At 51.0% G+C, this 22,644-nt stretch overlaps 1 protein-coding gene across 3 annotated transcripts in view; it reads right to left on the minus strand.

The window, feature by feature from the left end:
* The window catches only part of LOC137412957 (disks large-associated protein 1), a 68,908-nt gene that overhangs the window by 7,553 nt on the left and 38,711 nt on the right, over positions 1–22,644 (minus strand). For 2 of the 3 annotated variants that reach the window (XM_078767351.1, XM_078767350.1), the window contains exon 6: positions 14,888–15,037. The exons of the other annotated variant lie outside the window; for it this stretch is intronic. In XM_078767351.1, coding sequence (XP_078623477.1) covers positions 14,888–15,037 — 150 coding nt within the window. The remainder of the gene's footprint in view (positions 1–14,887; positions 15,038–22,644) is intronic. 3 annotated transcript variants of the gene reach the window in all.

Genomic DNA, 22,644 nt, shown 5'->3' on the forward strand with positions numbered 1-22,644 from the left:
ATTTTTGATTGGTTGGAATTTAGGTGTACAAAATTGATAGTGAGAGACCCCCGATGTGGTGGGATGGCAAATCCACCATCCCTCACAGACGTGGGGCAAAGGAGCTATAGTTTATGGGGTGTATGGCAGTGAAAACTAGCCCGGGTGGGTTAGGTTATATTGTAGGGATCTAGAAGAGATTGACATTAGGTAACGTTAAGGTTAGTTAGTGACTGATACCTGTAGTGGGGACGCAGGTAGATTAGTGTGGATTATAATGACGAGGGAGCGCAATAGTTTAAAGGGACGACTGGGAAGCGCAAGTTTCAGAAGGGAGTAGTTAGCTGAGATGATGCCGTGTGTGTGAGAATTGAACAGGTGTGATTGCACAGGTGTGCAACTGGACAGGTGTGTGGAGCAGTGTATGAGGGAGTAGTGGTGATTGTGTGTTGTGTTGACCAACTGGTCCAGGAAGAGGAGGAGGGTGCAGGTGGCACCAGGTAGGATTGCACAGGTGTGCAACGACAGGTGAATGAAAGACAGGTGTATGGAATAAATGGTATGGAGTATTGGAATGGATGGTCGTGGAGTGAGTATGGTGGAAATTGTGGAGTGGAGTGGATGGTGCGAAGGTGTGAATGGGGGAAGAGTGGACCCCATCACGGATACCCGGGGCGGGTAGTGCAAGTGTTAGGTAGAGGGTACAGGTAAATTGTGGTTGGATATTGGCATCTGTGGTGCGGGTGACAGAATGGTATTGTGGATGGGTGCATTAGTGTTGTGGAAATGGCTGGGCGTGTAGCCTGTTAGTGTGTGTAGTTGGTTGGGCACTCCACCACTGTGAGGATGTCGGCCAGGTGAGGCCGCAGGTGGGCTCTGGGAGCCGGTAGAGTTGTGGATGGGGCCCGAGGATCCGGAGGACGGACCCGGGTAGCCCAGTGCCAGAGAGGGCACCGAGTGGGGAGAGCGCCAGAGGGCCTTCCCCAGGTAGTTAGGTTAGGGTAAGGAGCAGGTAAGCTCGGAGGCAACTGCAGTGGTGGAGGTGTGCAGGTGGGTAGACCCGCTGGGAGAGGTACACGCCACAGCCCAGAAATTGTGCGAGGGCACCGGGAGATGAATCGGGGGAGTGAGACCCCAAATTGAAAAGCACCACAGTTTGGCCAATGGGAATTGGTTTTTAGAACCCATAGTGTAAGAGGGCCAATGGTTTGGCCAGAGAAAGACCCCGGGTAGTGTAAAGTGTGTTAAAATCATTTAGAGGATAGTTAGGATGAAGGATCTCCTCGCACCATCTGCATCCACTCACCTGAGGTGACAGGTACTCCACACCATGCCATGTTTAATTATTTTTACTGTGCAAATGTTTGGAATGTGAGACGCATCATGACGTGGGTGTGACATTGTGCGTAATTCCATCTCTTCCTCCTTATGAGGATTGATGATGAATTGATGATGGCAAATTTTTGAAGTAGAGGGATTGTGGTGACGAATTTGGTATAGGGGAAATATGGGGAAGACGTGACAGTAGTGACGAATTGGTAATGTGTAGGTTTTGTACATATGGGGTAAGGGCAAGGGTGGGCTAGGTAACAGGGGGGTGACGTACGGTAGGGACGAGCTTTCTCACTTCGCCCTCCGTACGCATTTCGCCTTGCATTGCCTTATTGATGTGTACCCTTGTGACCTTACCCCTCGCTCAATTGTCTTTCCCCTTTTGTCTCCCACATGACCTGTGCGCCGTTGGGCGCCGAGGGGAGCGTGCGTGGGTCGGCCATTGTGCGCCCGAAATTCCCAGAACCAGCTGTCTGCATCGATGCACCACATTATGGACCACATGCCTGTGGCCGAGCACCACTTATGGACCCCATGGGTTGGGGCATGGCCCCTCTGCTGGAACCGGCCAGGAGGGCCCGAAATCTTGCTGGCGGACCTTGGCCACAGGGCACCGATGCCCCACAGGTGAACCACACATAGTCGGCCCTGTGGGCCATAAATAAAAGAAAATAAAAAAGGGACACATTGGGCACACTTTATTGAAAATAGGCCGCCAGTAAGCAAAGCAAAATGAAAATGACAACATCTGGAAGACAAATAATAATCACCAGCAGGGGGAGCCGAAGAGCAAGAGACACCTGCAGGGTTAGGGGTTGTTGATTTTATTTTTATTGAACATTCATTGAACAATGGTGACTGCACCGATTGGTGCTTGGGTGTGTATTGGTGCGTTTTTGGGTGCGTTCATGGTGCGTCGATGCAGAGCAGACTGTCTCCCCCCAGAAAGAACAATTACAGGTCCTGGGTTAGTTTTGTAAATAAAAATAGCGTCAGTGTAAATAATGCTTCCCACCGTCAGTGTATAGTTTGAAGACCATTCCGCAATTCGGTTAACTGTGGGCGTAAGTCTGTTAGGCAGGGTGCAATGGAGCAGCGGGACACATTTATTTATGTTTTAAAACTGTCGCACTCAGGGTCAGGTTAAAAGTAGAGGGAACTACACCTACGTGCCACACTAAGGTAAAAGTAATAGGCCCGGGACGTGCCTAAGGGGAGGAGGGTGCAGTGTTGTGGATATGAGAATGTTTTTTTATTTTGTTGTTGTGGTAAAATGTTGTTGTAAAAGGTTGTTGTAAAATATCACCCCTCCTCCCTCCGTTTGTGGTTGTATAAAGGTCAAAGGGCGTTTCCGTAGTTAGTCCATAAAACATACATGCAGGACACGATATATCCTTTCTTTTGACAGTTATATCCTTATTATGTGTATTAGCGTAAGGCTGTGTCTTCCATTAATTGAAATACTCCATTGCAGCAGTGAAAGAGATAGATTCCCTTCCATTCCCCCCTTTCCGTCAATTGCAATTCGAAGCGCCTTCCGCATTTTGGTCGGTTTTTCCCTCCAATAACCGCCATTGACCACGAGGCTCGAGTCGGGGAAGAAAGGCGTGTCTCCACCTCGTCATAGAGGGGAGGAGTGAGCCCGCCCCACTCGACCAACCATGAGCCAGGGGTTCGGCTAGAGAGGGCGGAGGAAGTGCGATCGGGGAGGGTCGCAAAGGTTGAGGGGCGGGGGCCTATATAACCCAAGGCAAGGGCGTGTCCAGGGAGAGATGCGTTTTTACAGAGGAGAGCAGAAGACAGAAAGGCCTGGAGTTGGACTTTGAGTTGGTCTGAGTTGGTTGGGAGTCGGTCGTCAAGTGCAGAGTGGTGAAGTCAGTCAGTAGAGGTGGTGGTCAAGTGGTTGCGTTGGTTGCGGTGAGGAGTCGGTGGTAAAGAGTGAGGGACCAAGAAAGAGAGAGAAAGAGTCCTGAAGCAAGAGAGGAAGTTGTTGGACTGGGTGGGACTAAGGAAGGAGAGAGAACCCGTCACACCAATCCCCCAAGCGTTCAGCTCCACCAAGCTCCGCGTTGGCTCCACCAAGCATTCAGCTCCACCAAGCTCCGCGTTGGCTCCACCAAGCGTTCAGCTCCACCAAGCTCCGCGTTGGCTCCACCAAGCGTTCACCTCCAGCCATCCACCTCCTGCAATTCCCCGCGTGAGTCCGTCTTTTGTTTGTTCTGTCCTGGGTTAATTAAGTCTGTATAAGCTAGTATTTTCCCTGTGTCACCTGCGTCTTATGTGCTTGTAAATAAACGTGACTGCTTTCTTTTTGCTTGTGTGTAAATAGTCAATAAATTCAGTCGTATTTCCAAACCTTTCTTTGCCTTCGTTTTCCTCTTTGCATTGCGTCGTTTTCGTCTTTTCCCTCATTGAGCAGCTGGGGTGCGATACGGCCAAAGTCTGGGTGAATCGGGTGAGTTTTGTTAGGTCGCGGTCTTACACCACCGCTCGGTCTATAACATCTAACCGCGATCTATAACAATATATATATATATAAAACACAGTTTGTGTGTGTGTGTGTAATGTTACCGATAGACTTGGTGAAGGGGTTTTTTAATTATGATTTTATGATTATGATAAATTATGTTTTTAAATCAAACGGCTTAACGGCTGACTCCGCACGTGAAAAAGCTGAATGCCTCAACTCTGTGTTTGCCTCTAAATCTTGTGTCCCAAACCCATCCCTCTCTGTACCCACCGTACCCAGTCGTACCCAGCTGCTCCTGGACTCTGTGTCCTTTCCTCCTGACAAGGTGGAAAAGTTTCTGTCAACCCTCGACTCTGATTCTGCAACTGGTCCTGACGGCATCAGCCCACGGGTCCTAAAATCATGTGCTTCCGCTCTTTCACTCCCTCTTTCTGTTCTCTCCACCCTCTCTTTTGCTCAAGGTCATCTGCCATCTGCTTGGAAATCAGCCAACATCACCGCTTTGCACAAAAAAGGTGCAAAAACAGATCCCAGCAACTACAGACCAATCAGCCTTCTCCCAATTATCAGCAAAGTCATGGAATCCATCATTGCTTCAGATATGAAATCTTTCCTCTTCTCCAATGGCTTGATCTCTGATCATCAATTTGGTTTCAGACCTGGTCACTCTACTCTGGACATGCTGCTTCTGCTTTCTCAACAATGATGGAGGTCCTCAACACCAAACAGGAAATTAGAGCCGTCTCCCTTGACATTTCACGTGCCTTCGATACGGTCTGGCACCCTGCTCTGCTCACCAAACTCTCCTCCTTTGGTATCCATGGAAATCTCCACGCATGGCTGGCGACTTCCTCTCTGTCGTAGTCAACGTGTGGCCCTGAATGGGTTTTCTCTCCATCTCCTCTTCCTGTTCAGGCTGGAGTTCCCAAGGTAGTGTTCTGGCCCTGTGCTTTTTCTGGTCTTCATCAATGATCTCTCTGACCTCTCTTGAAAATCCTCTCTATCTCTTTGCTGACGACTCTACTCTCTGTCGCTCCATTCCTCATCCCTCAGATCGGCAGTCTGCAGCCTTCTCACTCTCTGCAGACCTGGACAAAATCACAGACTGGGCAAACAAATGGAACATGTCTTTCAATCCTGATAAATCTCACACTCTTACGATGTCTCTCCGAAAAGACGGACTGGAAAACCCTCCCATCCACTTTCTGAATAATCCTCTCCAAGAAGTTCTGTCACTCAAGCTTTTGGGTCTCACTATTTGCCATGATCTTTCCTGGGAAAACCACATTTCAAATCTGGCCTCCAAAGTCAGTCGCCGACTGGGCATCCTCCGTCGTGCGAAGTCCTTCCTTGGCACACTTGAGCTCCTCACCACATACAAGGCTTTCATCCGCAGCTCTATGGAATACTGCTCTCCCCTCTGGTCTGGTGCTCCTGCCTCACACCTAGCCCGTCTTCACGCTGTTGAAACCAAAGCGTTCAGAATCATTGGAATCTCCCGCGATGAAGCTAACTCCAAGGGCCTTTCACTCACTCACCGCAGGCAGGTTGGTGGTCTTTCCGTCTTCTACCGACTCCTCTCTGGCCTTGCCCCCCCAGCCCTTTCTGGGCTCTGTCCCCCAAATATTCCTACAGGTCGCACAAGATCTGCCTGCAACCCTCTTATGGTTAAACTGCCAAAATCAAGACTTTCTGCTCACCTTCACTCCTTCATCATTCCTCTTTTCTCCCGCCTCTGGAACAAACTCCCTCACTCTCTTCAATCCCACTCCACCCTCCAGGTCTTTAAAACAGCTGTTCACCACCATCTCTTATCCTCCCCCATCCAAAACCTTGATCTTTTCTACCCCCGCTAATTTCGGTCCCCTTGTGTTTTATACTTCTCCCACCCCCCCCCCCCCTTCCCACGCCTCCTGCCCCCAAGCCCTCTCCCTCCCACACTTCTCCCTGCTCTCAAATGTTGTGGTTGTGTGCTTCCCCTTCTCTCCCCATCTGGTCTTCCGCTCCCTCTTTTTGTATATTTTGTTTGTCTGGTTGATTTGTTTGTGAAATAAATGTTAGCTCTTTCACGAGCCTCGATTCAGTATACAAAAAAAAAAAAAGACTCCGAAACGGAGAGGCTTACGTGCTTGATATTTGACATAGACATGGCCATTGAGCCTGGGACGAACATGGCCGAACTCAAAATATTTGATGATCCATATTTTTTATTCATATTTACCTCAGCGCATTTCAGCGAAGTACCCGCTAATCTCAGCCGGTTCCAAAGCAGCTCGCTGATTCGCTCAGAGCGATCACGTGATGTTCCATTCCCGCCGCCAGACTGATTCACTCAGAGCGATCACGTGATGTTCCATCCCATCACACGTCACACGTTTTTTCACCTTTTATGCGATCGTGTTTTGTATCGATTTTGTGCGATATGAATTAAATGTCTTTGAAACAGCTGTGACACGTCTTTTCACAACCCTTCCGTAACCGATTGAGCAGTTTATTGCCGCACAAAACGAGATCCGCGAAGCGAGTTGGTCGAGTCGTGCTGACCAAGATGGCGACACGGCGGCTTCACTTTTCATGGAGTATGAGCGTTCTATATATTTTCAATTCAGTGCGCCCGTGATTTGTGGCATAGACATGACCATTGGGCCTTCACGGTGTAATTTGTGCGAGGCTTTTGTCCGAGTGAGCTTGAGTCGAGAGGGCGAATGTACGGGTTGGGAATGTACGGGTCTCCCTTCCCCCGCCCGGCAACACCGGTACTGGAGGACGTCACAGGATCGGTGAGTCTCCAAAATCCGCTTCGTGCTGTTGCGAATATGCAGGACTATGTCCGATTGTTGTGCTGCTCTCCGAGCATGAGAACTGCAACGTCATTGTTGACTGGCCATCCCCTTCCCTCCCCTTACCCCCTCCACCCTACCCCTCCTTCTCCCCTCCCCCTCCATTTCCCCTCCCCCCCCCTTTACCCCTCCGCCTCCCTTTCCCCCTCCCCCTCCGCCCTCCCCCTCCTTCTCCCCTCCCCCTCCATTTCCCCTCCCCCCCCTTTACCCCTCCGCCTCCCTTTCCCCCTCCCCCTCCGCCCTCCCCCTTCTCCCCTCCCCCTTCCTTTTCCCCCTCCCCCACCCTTCTCCCCTCCCCCCCTCTTCTCGCCTCCCCCCCCTCCCCTCCCCTCCCCTCCCCTCCCCCTCCCCTCCCCTCCCCTCCCCTCCCCCCCTCTTCTCGCCTCCCCCCCCCCGTTCCCCTCCCCTCTCCTCCCCTCTCCCTCCCCTCCCCTCCCCCGCCCAGCAATGCCGGGTACTTCTGCCGGGTCCCCCCCCCCCCTCCCATCCCTCACCCTCCCATCCCTCACCCTCCCATCCCCCCCTCTTCCCTCTCCCCTCTTCCCTCTCCCCTCCCCCCTCCCCCCTTCCCCTCCGGTAGTAGGGGATGGTGAAGAGCCCTCATTGATGCGACAGGTCATCTATTGTGGCCAAATTGGTACAGGTAGCTTGACAATTCGGTGCACAATTGCCAGCGTGGGGGTAGACGCCTGAGTGGACACAGGAGCTAGCGCCACGATCATCAGCCCTGTGATCCTTAATTCGAGTGCAGACGGCTGGGATAAAATCCAGCATCTGGAAAACCATAGTTTGCAGCTGGCTACCGGGGTAACGGCCCCCATCATCGCGCGTGGTTTTGTAACCCTCAAGTTGGGGTCGGTAAAGAGGGAGATAGAAGTTTGGGTGGCAGAAGTGTGCGAACCATGCCTAATCGGGTTGGATCTGTTGACTGCCAGCGGTCGTAAAATCGATTTGTGCCGGGGGACCCTGCAAATGGGAATAGATGAGCTGCCATTGGGAGGGGTGAGCACGGCCGAGAGGACGGAGCTGGAGGCTTCTGAGGCCGTAACCATTCCCCCCAGGGCCGAGGCAATAGTGCTGGCCCGATGGCTAGCTCACCCAACATGGCAGGAGTCCTGCGGCCTGGTCGAACCGGTGGCAGCGCAGTCCATCCCGGGTTTAGTCGTGGGCCGCACCCTCGTAAAAACGGACGGGCCAGTGGTGGCCGTCCGGGTAATTAATATTAGTACGGAACCACGCACTTTTGGACGGGGCACGAAGATAGCCGGCTGCACCCCAGTTAACGAAGTCGCGGCAGTGAGGGGCGAGAACATCCAGCCGAGCCGGCCCCGGAGGGAGTCTTTAGAGAATAGTAGGAATTGGCCCGATCCCATTTGTGAGATGGTAAATCGAAGTAGCGTAGAGTTGGAGGATACCCAGAGGGAGGCCTTCCACAAATTGCTTGAAACCCATTTGGATATCTTCTTGTCCTCCGAGGATATTGGACGTACGGGCCTGGTGAAACATAAGATCCACACCGGTGAGGCCCGGCTTATTCGTCAGCCCGCCCGACGGCTCCCTTGGAGCAAGAGGGAGGAAGCTGACGAGCAGGTAGAAAAAATGCTCGATGCAGGTATCATCGAGCCCTCGGGAAGTCCTTGGATGTCACCTGTTGTGTTGGTCAAAAAGAAAGATGGGACCACGCGTTTCTGCGTGGACTATCGCCAACTGAACAACGTGACACTCAAAGACTCATATCCCCTGCCAAGAATTGACGATACCCTCGATGCCGTTGCGGGCTCAAATTGGTTCTCAACCTTGGACCTCAAGAGTGGGTATTGGGCAGGTGGAGATGGATAGGGCAGGGAAGGAGAAAACGGCATTTTCCACAGGTAAGGGGCTGTATCAGTTCACTGTGATGCCGTTTGGTTTGTGTAACGCCCCCGCCACCTTTGAACGATTGATGGAGCATGTACTGGGCGGCATGCCATGGCAGTCATGCTTGGTGTACCTGGATGACGTCCTGGTGCATGCTAAAACATTCCCCCAAGCCATAGCAAATTTGGACCAGGTGTTTGGTTGCCTCAGACTGGCAGGGCTAAAGCTGAGCCCGAGTAAGTGCACTTTGTTTGCTAGAGAGGTGGCCTATCTAGGTCACGTCATTGGTCGCGAGGGGGTAAAAACAGACCCAGGCAAAATTACTGTGGCAGAGGAGTGGCCCGCACCGCGTTCTATCAAGGAGGTGCGGGGATTTTTGGGATTTTTTTTTTTTTTTTTTTTTAAATACAAGATCGAGGCTCGTGAAAGAGCGAAATGGGTGTGGATGTCAATGCTCCTACAACCGGCATTTTGTGGCAAAATTTGCGGAGTTGGCCCGGCCCCTTCACCGGCTTACAGAGAAGGGGACGAGATTTAATTGGACAAGGGAGTGCCAAGAGGCCTTCCTAGCATTGAAGGGGTGTTTGACATCCACACCCATTCTAGCTTACCCCACTAGTGACGGGACATTTACCCGGGACACGGATGCAAGCCAGGAAGGATTGGGCGCAGTTTTGTCCCAGACACAGGGGGGCGTGGAGAGAGTGATCGCGTATTATAGTCGGGCCATGAGTAGGCCCGAGCGAAATTATTGCGTCACTTGCAAAGAGTTATTGGCTATGCTGGCTGCCATGAGCCATTTCCACCCGTACTTGTACGGGCGGAAATTTCTGGTTCGAACTGACCATTCCTCCCTGCAATGGCTCCTCCGGTTCAAGGAACCTGAGGGCCAAATTGCAAGGTGGTTGGAAAAGTTGCAGCAGTACGATTTTAATGTGACCCATCGGGCCGGGAAGGCCCATGGGAATGGCGATGCACTCTCTCGACGTCCTTGTTTGGGGGAAAACTGTAAATTTTGTGCGAGACAAGAGGAGAGGGCACAATTGGCAGACTCCACCCCTGCCCTCGTAGTCCGTGCAACCCGGGTGAGAGGGCCAATTTTGCCACTAACCGCAGATGAAGAATTTGGAACTTTGGCTTGGAGCACGGCCGAGCGGGAGGATCCCGTACTGGGACCGGTGTACGAATGGGTTCGATTGGGAAAAAGACCTAATGGGGAAGAGGTCACCCCCCTCGGGGCGCCAACAAAGGCATATTGGGCTCAGTGGCAAACCCTGGAATTGAAAGGTAACATCTTGTATCACAAATGGGTGGAGATTCCCTCTGAGAGAACTTCCTGGCTGGTGATAGTCCCAGACAAATTTAAGAACACAATATTACAGCAGGTGCATGGTACCCGCTCCGGCGGCCATTTGGGCAGGACAAAGACAACATCTCGGGTCCACCGGAGGTTCTATTGGGTAAATATGGGGCGCGATATACAGGACTGGTGTCGGAGATGCGACGCCTGTACTGCGAAAAAGGGACCAGCACGGAGGATGAGGGCCCCCCTTCAATTACACCAGGTGGGGGCCCCCCTTGAGCGGGTGGCTATGGATATTCTAGGACCACTACCCCGCACCCGCCAAGGTAACAAGTACATCCTCGTTGTAATGGACTATTTCACCAAGTGGCCGGAGGCCTATGCCCTCCCCAACCAAGAAGCCGGGGTGGTGGCACAGGCCTTCGTGGAAGGATTTGTATGTAGGCATGGGATTCCGGAGGAGCTGCACACCGACCAGGGTCGAAATTTTGAAAGCCAATTATTAAAAGATGTGTGCATGCTCCTGTCAATTAGGAAAACAAGAACAATGCTCTTAAGACCTCAATCTGACGGGATGGTGGAAAGATTTAACGAACCCTGGTTCAACAACTGGCATTGTTTACCACCACCCGTCAGGACGACTGGGACGAACATCTCCCGTATTTGTTAATGGCCTACCGAACTAGCCAGCACGGAGCCACCGCATGCAGTCCAGCGTTGCTGATGTATGGGCGGGAGTTGCGGGCTTCCGCCGACCTGCTATGCGGTCCCGTGCCAGAGTCCACTAATAGACCGCTGGGGGAGGGCTTTGCACGTCACCTGGAGGAAGGCATGGAGAGGGTACACGCCTTCGCATGCCGCCAGCTTCAGCTGGCGGGTGCCAAGATGAAGCACAGGTACGACCACTGGAACCAGGGGAGTCAGTACGCTCCGGGGATGAAGATTTGGTTCTTCAATCCCTGGAGGCGGAAGGGTAGGTGTCCCAAACTCACCTCACCCTGGCAAGGCCCGGGGGTCGTCCTGGAGCAAATTTGTGACGTGGTCATTAAAATCAAAATAGGGTCACGAGCACTCACTCCGATCGTCCACGCCGACCGGGTAAGACCCTACACCGGCGAGCAGGCGCCCTCATGGATCGCCTCGGCTTTAGAGGCCGAGGCAGGACCCAGTACCTCCAATGACGGGGGCTCATAGTGCGAGAGGACTGGGGGGGTGATCGTGTTGGGGAGTAGGGCCCGGTGTGGAGGGATGGTCGTTTGACCATTCCTCACATTTTGGGGCACATGAGCTATAGATTATGGGGATGGCAGTGTAAACTAGCCGAGGGCGGGCAAGGATATTGATAGGGATTAGAGAAATGACAGTAGGGACAAGATTTAAGTAGAGACATTTGTACAAGTAGCGGGGACGTAGTCAGATTAGATGGATGATAATGATGAGGGGAGTGCTTAGTGTAAGGGAAGACGGGGAAAGCACAAGTATTAGGGGGATAAGCAGCTAGTTAGATGATGCTGTGTGTGTGTAATTGTGGGTGCGTCTTGGGCTTGAGCAAATGAGGAATTGAATGGGAACCACTGTGTGCATGGGCTTGATCAAATGAGGCATTGGTCGGGGATGACCGGAAGTGATGTATGAATGGAGTATTGAGGACATGTGTAATGGTGTTGAGTGATTGACTTGCATGGGGTGCAAGTGGATAAATGGTGAGAATACTAGGTGTGTGGAATAAATGGTGTGTGGAGTGAGTGGTGTGGAATGAGTGGTGTGGAGTGCATGGTGCGAAGGAGTGGATGGGGGAAGATGGACCCTTCACGAATACCCGGGGAGGGTAGTTTAAAAGTAGGTAGAGGGAGTAGGTAAATTGTTGGATATTGACATCTGTGGTGCAGATAGTAGCAAGGTGTTGCTTTGATGGGTGCGTAAGTCTGTGGAGATGGCTGGGCGTGTGGGCTTAATTGGTACGTATGGTTATTCGGGCACTCCGCCACTGGTAGTCTGTCGGCCAGGTGAGGCCGCAGGTAGGCTCTTGGAGCCAGGTAGAGTTCAGTGTAGTGTTCCGTGGGGCCTGAGGATCCTAGGAGAGGACCCGGGTAGCCTAATGCCAGAGAGGGCATCAGAGGGGTGAGAGAGCCAGGAGGGGCCTTCCCCGAGTTCGGGTAGTTGTAAGGAGTATGGTAAGCTCGGGTGGCGACTTCAGTGGCGGAGGTGCGCAGGTAGGTAGACCTGCTGGTAGAGCCACACGACCCAGCCCCAAAATTGTGCGAAGGCACAGTAGGAAAAATTGGGGGTAGTGAGACCCCAAATTTGGGAGGCACCACAGGGTGGGTCAATGGGAATTGGTTTTTAGAACCGCATAGTTTAAAGATGCCGATTGGCAGGGCATGACCCCGGGTAGTTTAAATGAGTTAATGTCAATTAGAGTATAGTTAGGATAAGAAATCTCTTCACACCATCCGCATCCACTCACCAAGGAGACGGAACTCCACACCGGGTTTTGCAAATGATTTGGAAGGTAAAGACGCATCTTGACGTGAGTTTGACATTGTGTATAGTCCATCTCTTCCTTCTTGGGAGGGATTGGAAACGAATTTGGCGTAGATGGGGGATAGAAAAGACAGGACGTAGAGACGAATTTGTAAAGTGTAAATATGGGGAAGGGCAAGGGTAGTGTAGGCTGACATGGGGGGGTTACGAACGGCTAGGGACGAGCTTTCTCCGCTCGCTCTCCCGTGCTCCTCATGTTGCATTGCCTTGTATTGACGTGTACCCTTGCGCCCTTTCCTCCACTGACTCTCTGCTTTGTTTTTCCTCCCCACCCATGGACCCATTATTTTTGTTGAGGGGAGTGTGCAGGAACCCTGAGCTGTGCGGCTGCACTTTGCTACACCATACAGCTGCACTCTGCTACCTCATGCTGCACCAGTACACCTAATGGACCACACGTTCTGTGGCCTGGCACCTTTGCTGGAGCAGACCTTTGCTGCAAACATGATCTTGCTCCTGCGGACCACTGTGTTCTTAAGTGGCATAAAAGTCACGCAGATGGACCATAAGATGGCCCTGCAAATAATTAAAAAACGGACACGGTTTGTGCACTTTTTATTTATTCCGGTGTGTCAGGAAGGAAGATCTCAGGTTTTATTATGGCACACCGAAGACGAAGACGCAAGACGCAGCCAAGACGCAGCAGCCCAGCAGCAAGCATTTATTATGAAATGTGATTATTTTTGATGATTGTGCATGATTGTGCATTTTGGTGCATTTATTACGGTGTATTGGTGCAGTGCAGTGCATTCTGTGTTTCTTTCTCTTCTCAAATTTTCTTTCCCACAAAAAGAACAGGTCCTGGGTTGTAGAACTGTAAATAAGTAGATTAGTCTTGTAAATAACATGCTCCCCAAAGGCTTTATGTATAGTTTGAGAATTCTTTCCATAATTCGGTTAATTGTGGGTGTGAATCTGTTAGTTAGTACACAACGCAGTAGGTGGGACATATTTAGTGTTGTAAAACTGTCACACACAGGATGTTAGATTAAATGTCGAGGGAAACCACACCTAAGTGTCACACGTAAATTAAAAAGTAGTCCTGACCCTTGCATCAAAACCAGTCGTGCTCACTTGTGTGGGTTCGGCTCGGGGACGAGCCTGGCGAAGGAAGGGGGGAAGTGTTGCGGTTTTGAGAGTGTAAATATAACATCATTAAAGGTTAAAAGTTTGCCAACCATAGTTAGTCCACAAGCAACACGTAGGCCCATTAGAATTAGTTATGTCATAGTATGTGTAAGAGTAGGCCATTTCCCTAGTGACATCTGCGTTATGTAAAGAAATAATAAGCTTAGGTCCTTTCATTTTGCAGCCGCCCTTCAATTCCACCAATGCTATCTATGGGCAAACTCGATCCCGCGCCCCATTCGGCTAATCCACCTCGTTTGTTACGCTTTGGCCACCAGCAGCGTTAGCTGCCGTTTGCTTGCTCGAACTAGTCGGGTAACCACGAGGTAGGCCTGAAAAGGGGGAGGAGTGCGAGGTCGGGGTGTGGCCGTGTCAAGCAACGCGTCAGAAGGCGGTGATGGTAAGGGCAACAACCAACCAGAGCTCGGTGGGCATGGCTAGAGAGGGCGTGGCAAGAAATGTCTGGTGAGTTCCAGAGGGTTCCAAGGGCGTGGTAATAAAACCATTGGCGCGAGGCCCCCCACTGGAGATGAGAAAGGGATGCGCGGTGTTGAAGTTGGGTTATGAGGACTTGCCAGCAGGACTCGTGCAACAAGAGTGGCTGCAGTGGAGTTGAGAAGGGTGAAGCACATTGTTCGCGCTAATTGAACGATTGCGAGTCATCCGTTTATTACGTACGCGGCTGAGCCGCGAGTGTAACCGCAAAGCCAGCCTACTGTTGCCCTGTGATAATCCCGTGCGCCAGACGACACGTGGAGAGCTCCTGGCCGCTGCCGTCTGATCATCTGCTTCGCGGTGCGAGTTTGGGACCGGAGAGTGAGCTGCCTGGACGCATCCCTGGACCATCGACCTGGTCAACTACAAACCCCGTGTGAGTGTGTCTGAGAGTGTGACGGGCCCGTTTGTCCAGGGATAAGTTAAGACTGTATAAGGCTGCACTGTGTGTTCTTCTTCTTCTTTATTGTACAAAGTGTAAATAAATTGTGTTATTCCTTTTCTTCCCAAATTCGACCGTTTCAGTCATTTCCTTCATTGGGTAAGCGTGGCACGATTACGAACCGCTTGGATCGGGTTAGTCCTTGATAACGGCTCGGGTCACGGGTCGCTACCGCTCGGCGTTTCCACTAACACCCGTGATTCGGGCGGGGCTTATTTCCTCGTTTCCGGTCAGTGTTAGTACTTAGGTAATAGCGAATTCATAGTCCTAACACCCTATCTAACGCTGTCCGGGAAGGACGTCATAGGTCCCGGGTCCCGTCGGCTAGTAAAAGACAAGGGGACTAATCCCCCCTTGGTAAGGGGAAAGGCCGGCGCTGAGATCCGCAACAATATACTAAGTAAAGTAGCGCTATATCCAGGATTGGGTCTTATAAACCTTCTCCATCCACTTCCCCCTCCCCATCCCTTTCATTTTCTTTGCAGTCATGCACTTACCTGGTCAGGTGGGGTCACAATCACCCATCCTGCAGCCCGCATACTCCTCAGGGAGGCAAAGCGTGCTCGCACATCTTCAATGGGGAGCTGCAGCAAGTCCCAAAAACCAGCAAGATCTTGCATCGAGGGATGAGGACATGCTTCTGGGTTCTGGAGATAAAGCATGTCCACACAGGCAATGTTGGAACGAGAGACAATATAATTATTAGTCAAGAGTTTTCAAGGGCTATCTAACGGGAAGTTATATTGGTACCCCACCATAGTGATGTACCATCTCATCTCATCCTCCATTCTTACCCACAATCTGCCCCATTAACACAACCCTGTTAGATGTAGCTTGCCATCACCGTCACAATTTCGGTGACACCGTCACAATTTCGGTCTTCGAGGCCGGCCGATAGGCACAGTGTGACCGGAAGGGACGAGGTTCTCCTGACCACGTGGCCCTTGACTTGGTTTGTCCGCACAATGTGGGCGCTTTCAGGATGAACTTTAGCCGGGGAGCGTTTGGGCGCCCCAGTCTGATACTGCCGCCCACGCTCAGAACAACTTGTGAGTGCACGTGGGTCCCGGCGGTCCCACTGGCCTAGCGCTACCATGTTTAGACAGCGAACTCCGTCCCCGGGCACCGGCACCTACTCCCGGAAGTTTGAGAGATCAGCAGTGCCGGGCACGGTAGGACACCCGCGGAGCCCCGGCGGACCGGGGACGCGCGAGCCTACGCGTTAGCGTGCTACGGCGGAATCAACGGCTTCGGCCACGGCCGGGCCGAGTATCGGCCCGGTCGCCCGGAAATGAGCTGGTTCGACGCCCGCGCTAGAGAGGTCGCGGGCGACTGAGATGTATTAACAAATGATTAATTAATTTGAGACGTCCGATTTCTAGTGTTTGGAAATTTGGAAGAGCTTGACCCTAGCCTTTCCCTTGCGAGGGCAAGGAGGAACTTAACACTTGACACTTAAGCTTAGTTTGAAGTACACCCTGCCAGCGCCCACGGCGGGTGACACCGTCACAATTTCGGTCTTCGAGGCCGGCCGATAGGCACAGTGTGACCGGAAGGGACGAGGTTCTCCTGACCGCGTGGCCCTCGACTCGGTGGGGTTTGTCCGCACAACGTGGGCGCATCAGGATGAACTTTAGCCGGGGAGCGTTTGGGCGCGTGGCGCCTTTGGGCGCCCCGGTCTGATACTGCCGCCCATGCGCAGAACAACTTGTGAGTGCACGTGGGTCCCGGCGGTCCCACTGGCCTAGCGCTACCATGTTTAGACAGCGAGATCCGTCCCCGGGCACCGGCAACTACTCCCGGAAGTCGAGAGAATAGCGGCGCCAGGCACGGTAGGACACCCGCGGAGCCCCGGCGGACCAGGGACGCGCGAGCCTACGCGTTAGCGTGCTACGGCGGAATCAACGGCTTCGGCCACGGCCGGGCCGATACTCGGCCCGGTCGCACCGGAAATGAACTGGTTCGACGCCCGCGCTAGAGAGGTCGCGGGCGACTGAGATGTATTAACAAATTAGTTAATTAATTTGAGACGTCCGATTTCTAGTGTTTGGAAATTTGGAAGAGCTTGACCCTAGCCTTTCCCTTGCGAGGGCAAGGAGGAACTTAACACTTGACACTTAAGCTTAGTTTGAAGTACACCCTGCCAGCGCCCACGGCGGGACGGCAGGGCAACCAGAAGGGACGAGGTTCTCCTAACCACGTGGCCCTCGATCTGGGAAGCGAGAGGCGTTCCATTAGTGGACGCGCCCCTCACGCCCGACTTTCGGGCGGCCCCGGCAGGCCGTTTGTTTTGACGTTCCGTGACAGGCCCCGCACCCCCACCTCCGGGCCGACCGGGCGACCGGAATGAATCCCGGTGTCCCGATCCGAACCTTCAGAGCGGGCCGGCTGGGGAGTGCCAAGCACCCCGTACCTGCACTTTCCGTCCCTGCGGTCCCAAATACCGGAACCACCCGAATACCACTTTATTCGACAAAATGAGGTGCGGCCTACAGCCTTAGAAAACTAACCCTATATAAGTCAATACCTCCAACGACACAGGCGCGCATTCGTGCCGCGTGACGTGGTGACGTCATCGCGCTTTCACCTTAAAAGATTTATTTGATATAAATTGATATTTTGATATAAGCCTTAGAAAACCAACCCTATAGAAGTCAAATGGTCCAATAAAGGGTGATGGGAGGGTGGTGGCAGGGTGATGGGAGGGTGATTGCAGGGTGATGGCAGGGTGATGGCAGGGTGATGGCAGGGTGATGGCAGGGTGATGGCATTTTATTTTCACCACTTCAAATCGACCGAATTTCACCAAATAAGATACCACACTCGCTGCACTGATGTCATTTTTACGGCAAAAGTGAAAACAGATTTTAATTTGGAAATAAAACGAAAGCGTGCACAATGGAATCATTCGTGCCGCGTGACACGGTGACGTCATCGCGTTTCCACCTTAAAAGACTTATTTGATATAAGTTAATCTTTTGATACAAGCCTTAGAAAACCAACCCTATAGAAGTCAAATGGTCCAATAAAGGGTGATGGGAGGGTGATGGGAGGGTGATGGCAGGGTGATGGGAGGGTGATGGCAGGGTGATGGGGGAGGGTGATGGGGGAGGGTGATGGGGCCTCCCTATAGACACCGTCACCTCCCTATAGACTCTTTCTCTCTCTCTCTCTCTCTCTCTCTCTCTCTATTTCTCTGGCATGCCCTGCTGGACAGTGGTGTGCTGGGTATGGTGTCATGGCGTCTGCTTGTGTCGAGCTGTGAGTAATCAGTCCTGTTGGTTTTTTCTCATCCCCCATTCACTCTCTTGTGTCCTTGTTTCTGCTGGTAAAGTTTTCCCCAGGTTTCCTTTATATGTTGAGACAAGTGAGAGATAGAGAGGGAGAAAGAGCGAGAACATGTTGTGGTACAGGTAAGGATTTAAAAGTTTTTTTGGGCGGTGCCCTGTCAGTTTTTTTGCTTCTCGCCTTAAACCCGTTTATTTTTCATTTCCTTTTGCTTATCTTTCCTTAAATTCATTTTGTTACTCCCTCTTTTCCGAAGTTTGGGAAAGTCAGAGTGGTTTGTTGACTTACTCTTCCCAAAATTAAGGAAGGGAAGACTGCATTGCGCACTTCCTCTCCCCGTTTCAGGGAGTGGTAGTGAGTGTGGCTGCTTTAATATGGCAGCTGCTTCTTCTGTTTACGGCCTTTGAGAAACTAACCCATAAAAATGGTTTCACTTGTGTACCTCCAGAAAGCAAGGTTCATATTGAAGATGCCGTTCTTGGAGCTGGCCGTGTTGCTGGAATAGACAATATAGAACAGACAATGTTGCAATTTTTTTTGTCCGACGAGACTTGTGTTCCCCAAATTGTCGAACAAGGTTTGACCGTCGATCCTGACTTATTTATTGAAAGCTTAAAAGTCCAGCAATGAATATCGTAATATCCAATTGCCCCGGACTTGTAGCCAAAGACATACTAATTAAAGAACTATCTCGATATGGTACCGTAGTGTCGTGTACAGTCAGACCCGGCTATTTGCGGTTCTGTGTATTCGCTGGTTCCGTGTATTCGCGGTTGATAAAATGCGACCTGTTTCTCTATTCGCGGAACAGTCTCGCAAATTTGCGGGTTTTTTTTTTCTATTCACGGCCGTGTTCCGCGAAATGGCGGGGTTTTTTTTTCCTATTCGCGACCATGTCCCACAAATTTGCGATTTTTATTTCTACTAGTACACCCGCTAACTACGGGAGGGGCAGAAAGGGCGATTCCTCTTTGGGGTACATAGATTACAGTCGATCTATAGTCTGGTCTCAAGAACATTGGGTATGTGTTCATTTACCAAGTTTCTTGTGGAGAGATTGTCAAGTGGTTTAAGCATTCGAGCAAGTATTCCATTCAAAACCGTTAAGGAATGGCTGGCTTGGCAAGCGCTAGCTAGCTGCTTGGTAAACGAGCACACCCCGGGCTTCCTCCCTTTCAGTTTCGTTTTAAACAGAAGGAGAGAGTTTTAAAAGTTCACTACGAAAAACGCCACGTTAGCGCCAGGAAGGGTCATGTTATTAACCCAACACTTATGGGGTACCTAGAGTACAGTCGATGTTCGCTCAGTTCTGGAAGTAAAACTTACGTGTCACGCATGTCGGGATTTCTCCAAATTTCTTTATTTCGTGTTATAAACAGCATTAGCGACTGTTTTAAAAAGCGAATCATATGTGTTTGTGGTTCATAATATTCATTAATGTTCATTATTTCTGGTAGAGGCCGTTTATCCCGCCATAAGCTAGTTTATATACGTTGACTCGCCGGAAAAGCCCCTTGGGGAGGTGGGATATTATTGGTATTAATATTGTTTTGCAATAACATTAATATTTGGCTATTATCGTTAGTTTTGTTATTCGAAGTGGCCTTGGAAATACGCCACGATAAAGCTAATTTAACATTTATATACACCTCAACGTGCAACCCCATTGACGGCAATGGCGGGCAAACTCGCTCAGGGGGGGGAGAAAACCCCCTTGGGGTGGGGGGCAGATGAATGCGCTACAACCTTCATAGTGTAACCCTTCGTCATCCTGCCAAGTTTGGTTGAGATTGGATAAGTAACGATAGAATGTATTGGCGTCAAAAAATCATCAGACAGACAGAAATGTCATATTTTAGTATGATGATTTGCAGCTGTGTTCCACAAATCTGCGATTTTTCAGGGGCGAAAAAAAAAAATTTCACGAGCCGCGAGCTTGACACATTTATAAAACCCATCTTTCACCAGCCATGCATAAAGCAGCTGGTCATATGCAAAACAAACAAAAAAAGTATACAAGCCATGAATTTGACCTGCTTCTGCAGCCGCCGTGTGTTTCACGTTTTCATGGCTTTCGTGGCCGAAAATTTTAGCCACACTATAAGAGGAGCTTTGCAGGATGTTCCACCAGATGAATAAACAAGTCAACCCCGCAAATTACAGAATGCAAACGCTTCATTAAACCTATTACAATTTGCAACTTACAGGAAAGCATCATCAGAGATGTTACACAATGAAAACGCTTTGGGGGATGTTCCACCAGCTGCATAAACAAGTCAACCCCGCGAATTATAGAATGAAAACGTGTCATTAAATCTATTATTGAAATTAGCAGCTAGGCTCAAGACGGCATCATCCGATAGCATCCCTCACTAACAATGTGCAGAGTATTCACCCCTCCCGCAGCTACCCACAATGCTCGCATTCCTACATATACAGACTGTGTCTTGGGTCTCAATCATTCTTCTCGTCCCGTTGCTTAGACCTACATTTTGACTCTCACTCTGCTCTTCATTCTATCATGGCTCCCAAGTGCAAGACCAGTGCTGGAGATGCGTCGACTACCAGGAGGCAGAAGAAAGTGATGAGCCCGAGCCAGAAAAAAGAGCTGCTCGACCGGCTTTCGAGAGGAGAGAGTACGGCCTCTGTGGGCAGGCATTACGGCATCAACGAATCCACCGTTCGCTACATACGGAAGAAGGAGAAGGCGATTCATGAGAGAATTTCAGCGAACGCTGCATTGAGTACGAAGGCTGTCACCCATGTCTGGAATGTCCACATGGAAAGGATGGAGAAGACTCTCATATGGAGAAGAAGAATATGGATCGAGGACAACATGCAGATGAGGGGCTTCATGCTGAAAACCATGATGCTGAACCATTCCCTAAACCCACACAGAGGACGAGTTGGAGGCCATTCCAAAGGTTTCCGAGGAGGAGGCGGGCAGTAATGAGGAAGAGGTGTCAGGGTCCAACCTCACAGTCCAGTTCCTGGGCGAGGTGCTGCAGGACATGCGGGCGATTGTCGACAGGGTGCAAGACGCTGACCTAGTCGTAGAGAGGTACCTCAAGTTCCAGAGGGGCTTGGATGATGTGCTGCTCCCGTACAAAGAGCTACATTGAAATGTTGGGCAATCTGCTAGGCAGCTCCCCATTACCCATTTCTTCAGCCCTACTCCCTCCACCTCAAGACCGCTGCCAAAGGTGCTTCAACTAAGTACTGAGTTAAGGGTCTGAATACTTATGTCAATGTGATATTTCCGTTTTTTGCCTCAAAAAGGCCACAAAAGGCTTCAGCTTGGACTCTTGGCACTATACAATCTTTGTTGTAGGCTTCATGCACTTGTCTGCGCACTCGGACGCGGCCATCTTGACGATAGACCAGAAATCTAGACTCGTCACTGAAGATGACGTGATTCCATTGTCCTGGCTGCCATTGACGGTGCTCTCTGGCCCACTGCAATCGGCGCTGGCGGTGTTGTCTGGTCAGGCGTGGCTTTCTCAGGGGACGCCTGGCACGATAGCCTGCTTGAACCAGTCGTTGGTTGACTAGCCTTCTGGATACAGGCACATTTGTCAGTTGTTGCCACTCAGCCCTAAGCCGATTAGCTGACTTGGTACGGCCATTGCGGACTAACCGGTGCAGCTGGCGATCATCCCTCCTTGTGGTTCTGTGGGGACGTTCTGCGGGGACGGCGATCATCCCTCCAATTGCCTCAAAAAGAGAACCATGACAATCACAAATACATATGGGCAGGGTGCAGCCCGAAGTGGAGATCGGTTTCTGAGGTTTGGGACATGGATTGTGGGGACAATGACAGGGAGATCAGGTGAAGTGGTGGAAGTATTGGTCAGAAGAAGAGTGGACATATGTTGTGTGCAAGAGACGAGATGGAAGGGAAGTGGTGTGAGAATGGTGAAGGGTAGGCAGGGACAGAAATACAAGTTTGTGTGGCAAGGGTGCCCAGAGGGCGTGAATGGTGTTGGTGTCCTGTTTTCTGAGGAGTTTGTAGACAGTGTGGTGAGTGTGACTAGAGTGAGTGATAGGTTGATGATGGTGAAAATGATGATTGGAAAGCTCTTGGTGAACGTCATCTCGGGATATGCTCCGCAGGTTGGTCGAAGCGATGAAGAGAAGGACAAGTTCTGGTGTGCGATAGAGAAGCTGATGGAAAACGTGAAAGATGAGGAAGTTGTTGTGGTGGGAGGAGACCTGAATGGACATGTGGGAAGGAGTATGGATGGTTTTGAGGGAGTTCATGGGGGTTACGGATATGGTGTGAGAAAAGGAGAAGGTGAAAGGATTTTGGAGTTTGCTGATGGAGCTGATTTGTTGATTTGTAATACTCAGTTCCAGAAAGAGGACAATAAGCTTGTTACATACACGTCAGGTGGGTCGACGACAACCGTTGACTACCTGATGGTGCGTCGGCGAGATAGGGGGCACCTCCGGGACACAAAGGTGATCCCGGGGGAGGAGGCTGTTTCACAGCACCACTTGGTTGTCTGCGACATAAGGGTGAAAGGTGCGAGAAGAGCTCGGCGGGTGAAGTACCAACCGAGAATGAAGGTGTGGAGGTTGAAAGAGGTGACAGTAAGGGAGGCATTAAAAGAGAGGCTGAGTAGGGTAGAGGATGATGTGGTTGAGCTTGAAAGTGGTTGGATGTCAATGAAAGCTGGTCTGTTGGGAGCCGTTGGTGAGGTATGTGGATGGACAAAAGGACCACCGAGGCACTCGGAAACATGGTGGTGGGATGTTGAGGTTGGAAAGAGGATTGACGAGAAGAGGAAGAAGTTCAAAGAGTGGCAGAAGGCGAAGGGTACGGGAGCAGAAACAGCAGAGCATGAAAGTTATAAGGCAGCCAGGAAGGCTGCAAAGAAAGAGGTAGCAAAGGCGCAGGAGGCATGTAGGAAAATGTTCGAAGAACGCTTGGATTCGGAAGAGGGTCAGAAAGCAGTATTCAGGA

This window comes from Myxine glutinosa, chromosome 13, assembly GCF_964187855.1.
Source record: "Myxine glutinosa chromosome 13, kmMyxGlut1.1, whole genome shotgun sequence".
Taxonomy (NCBI): Eukaryota; Metazoa; Chordata; class Myxini; order Myxiniformes; family Myxinidae; genus Myxine; species Myxine glutinosa.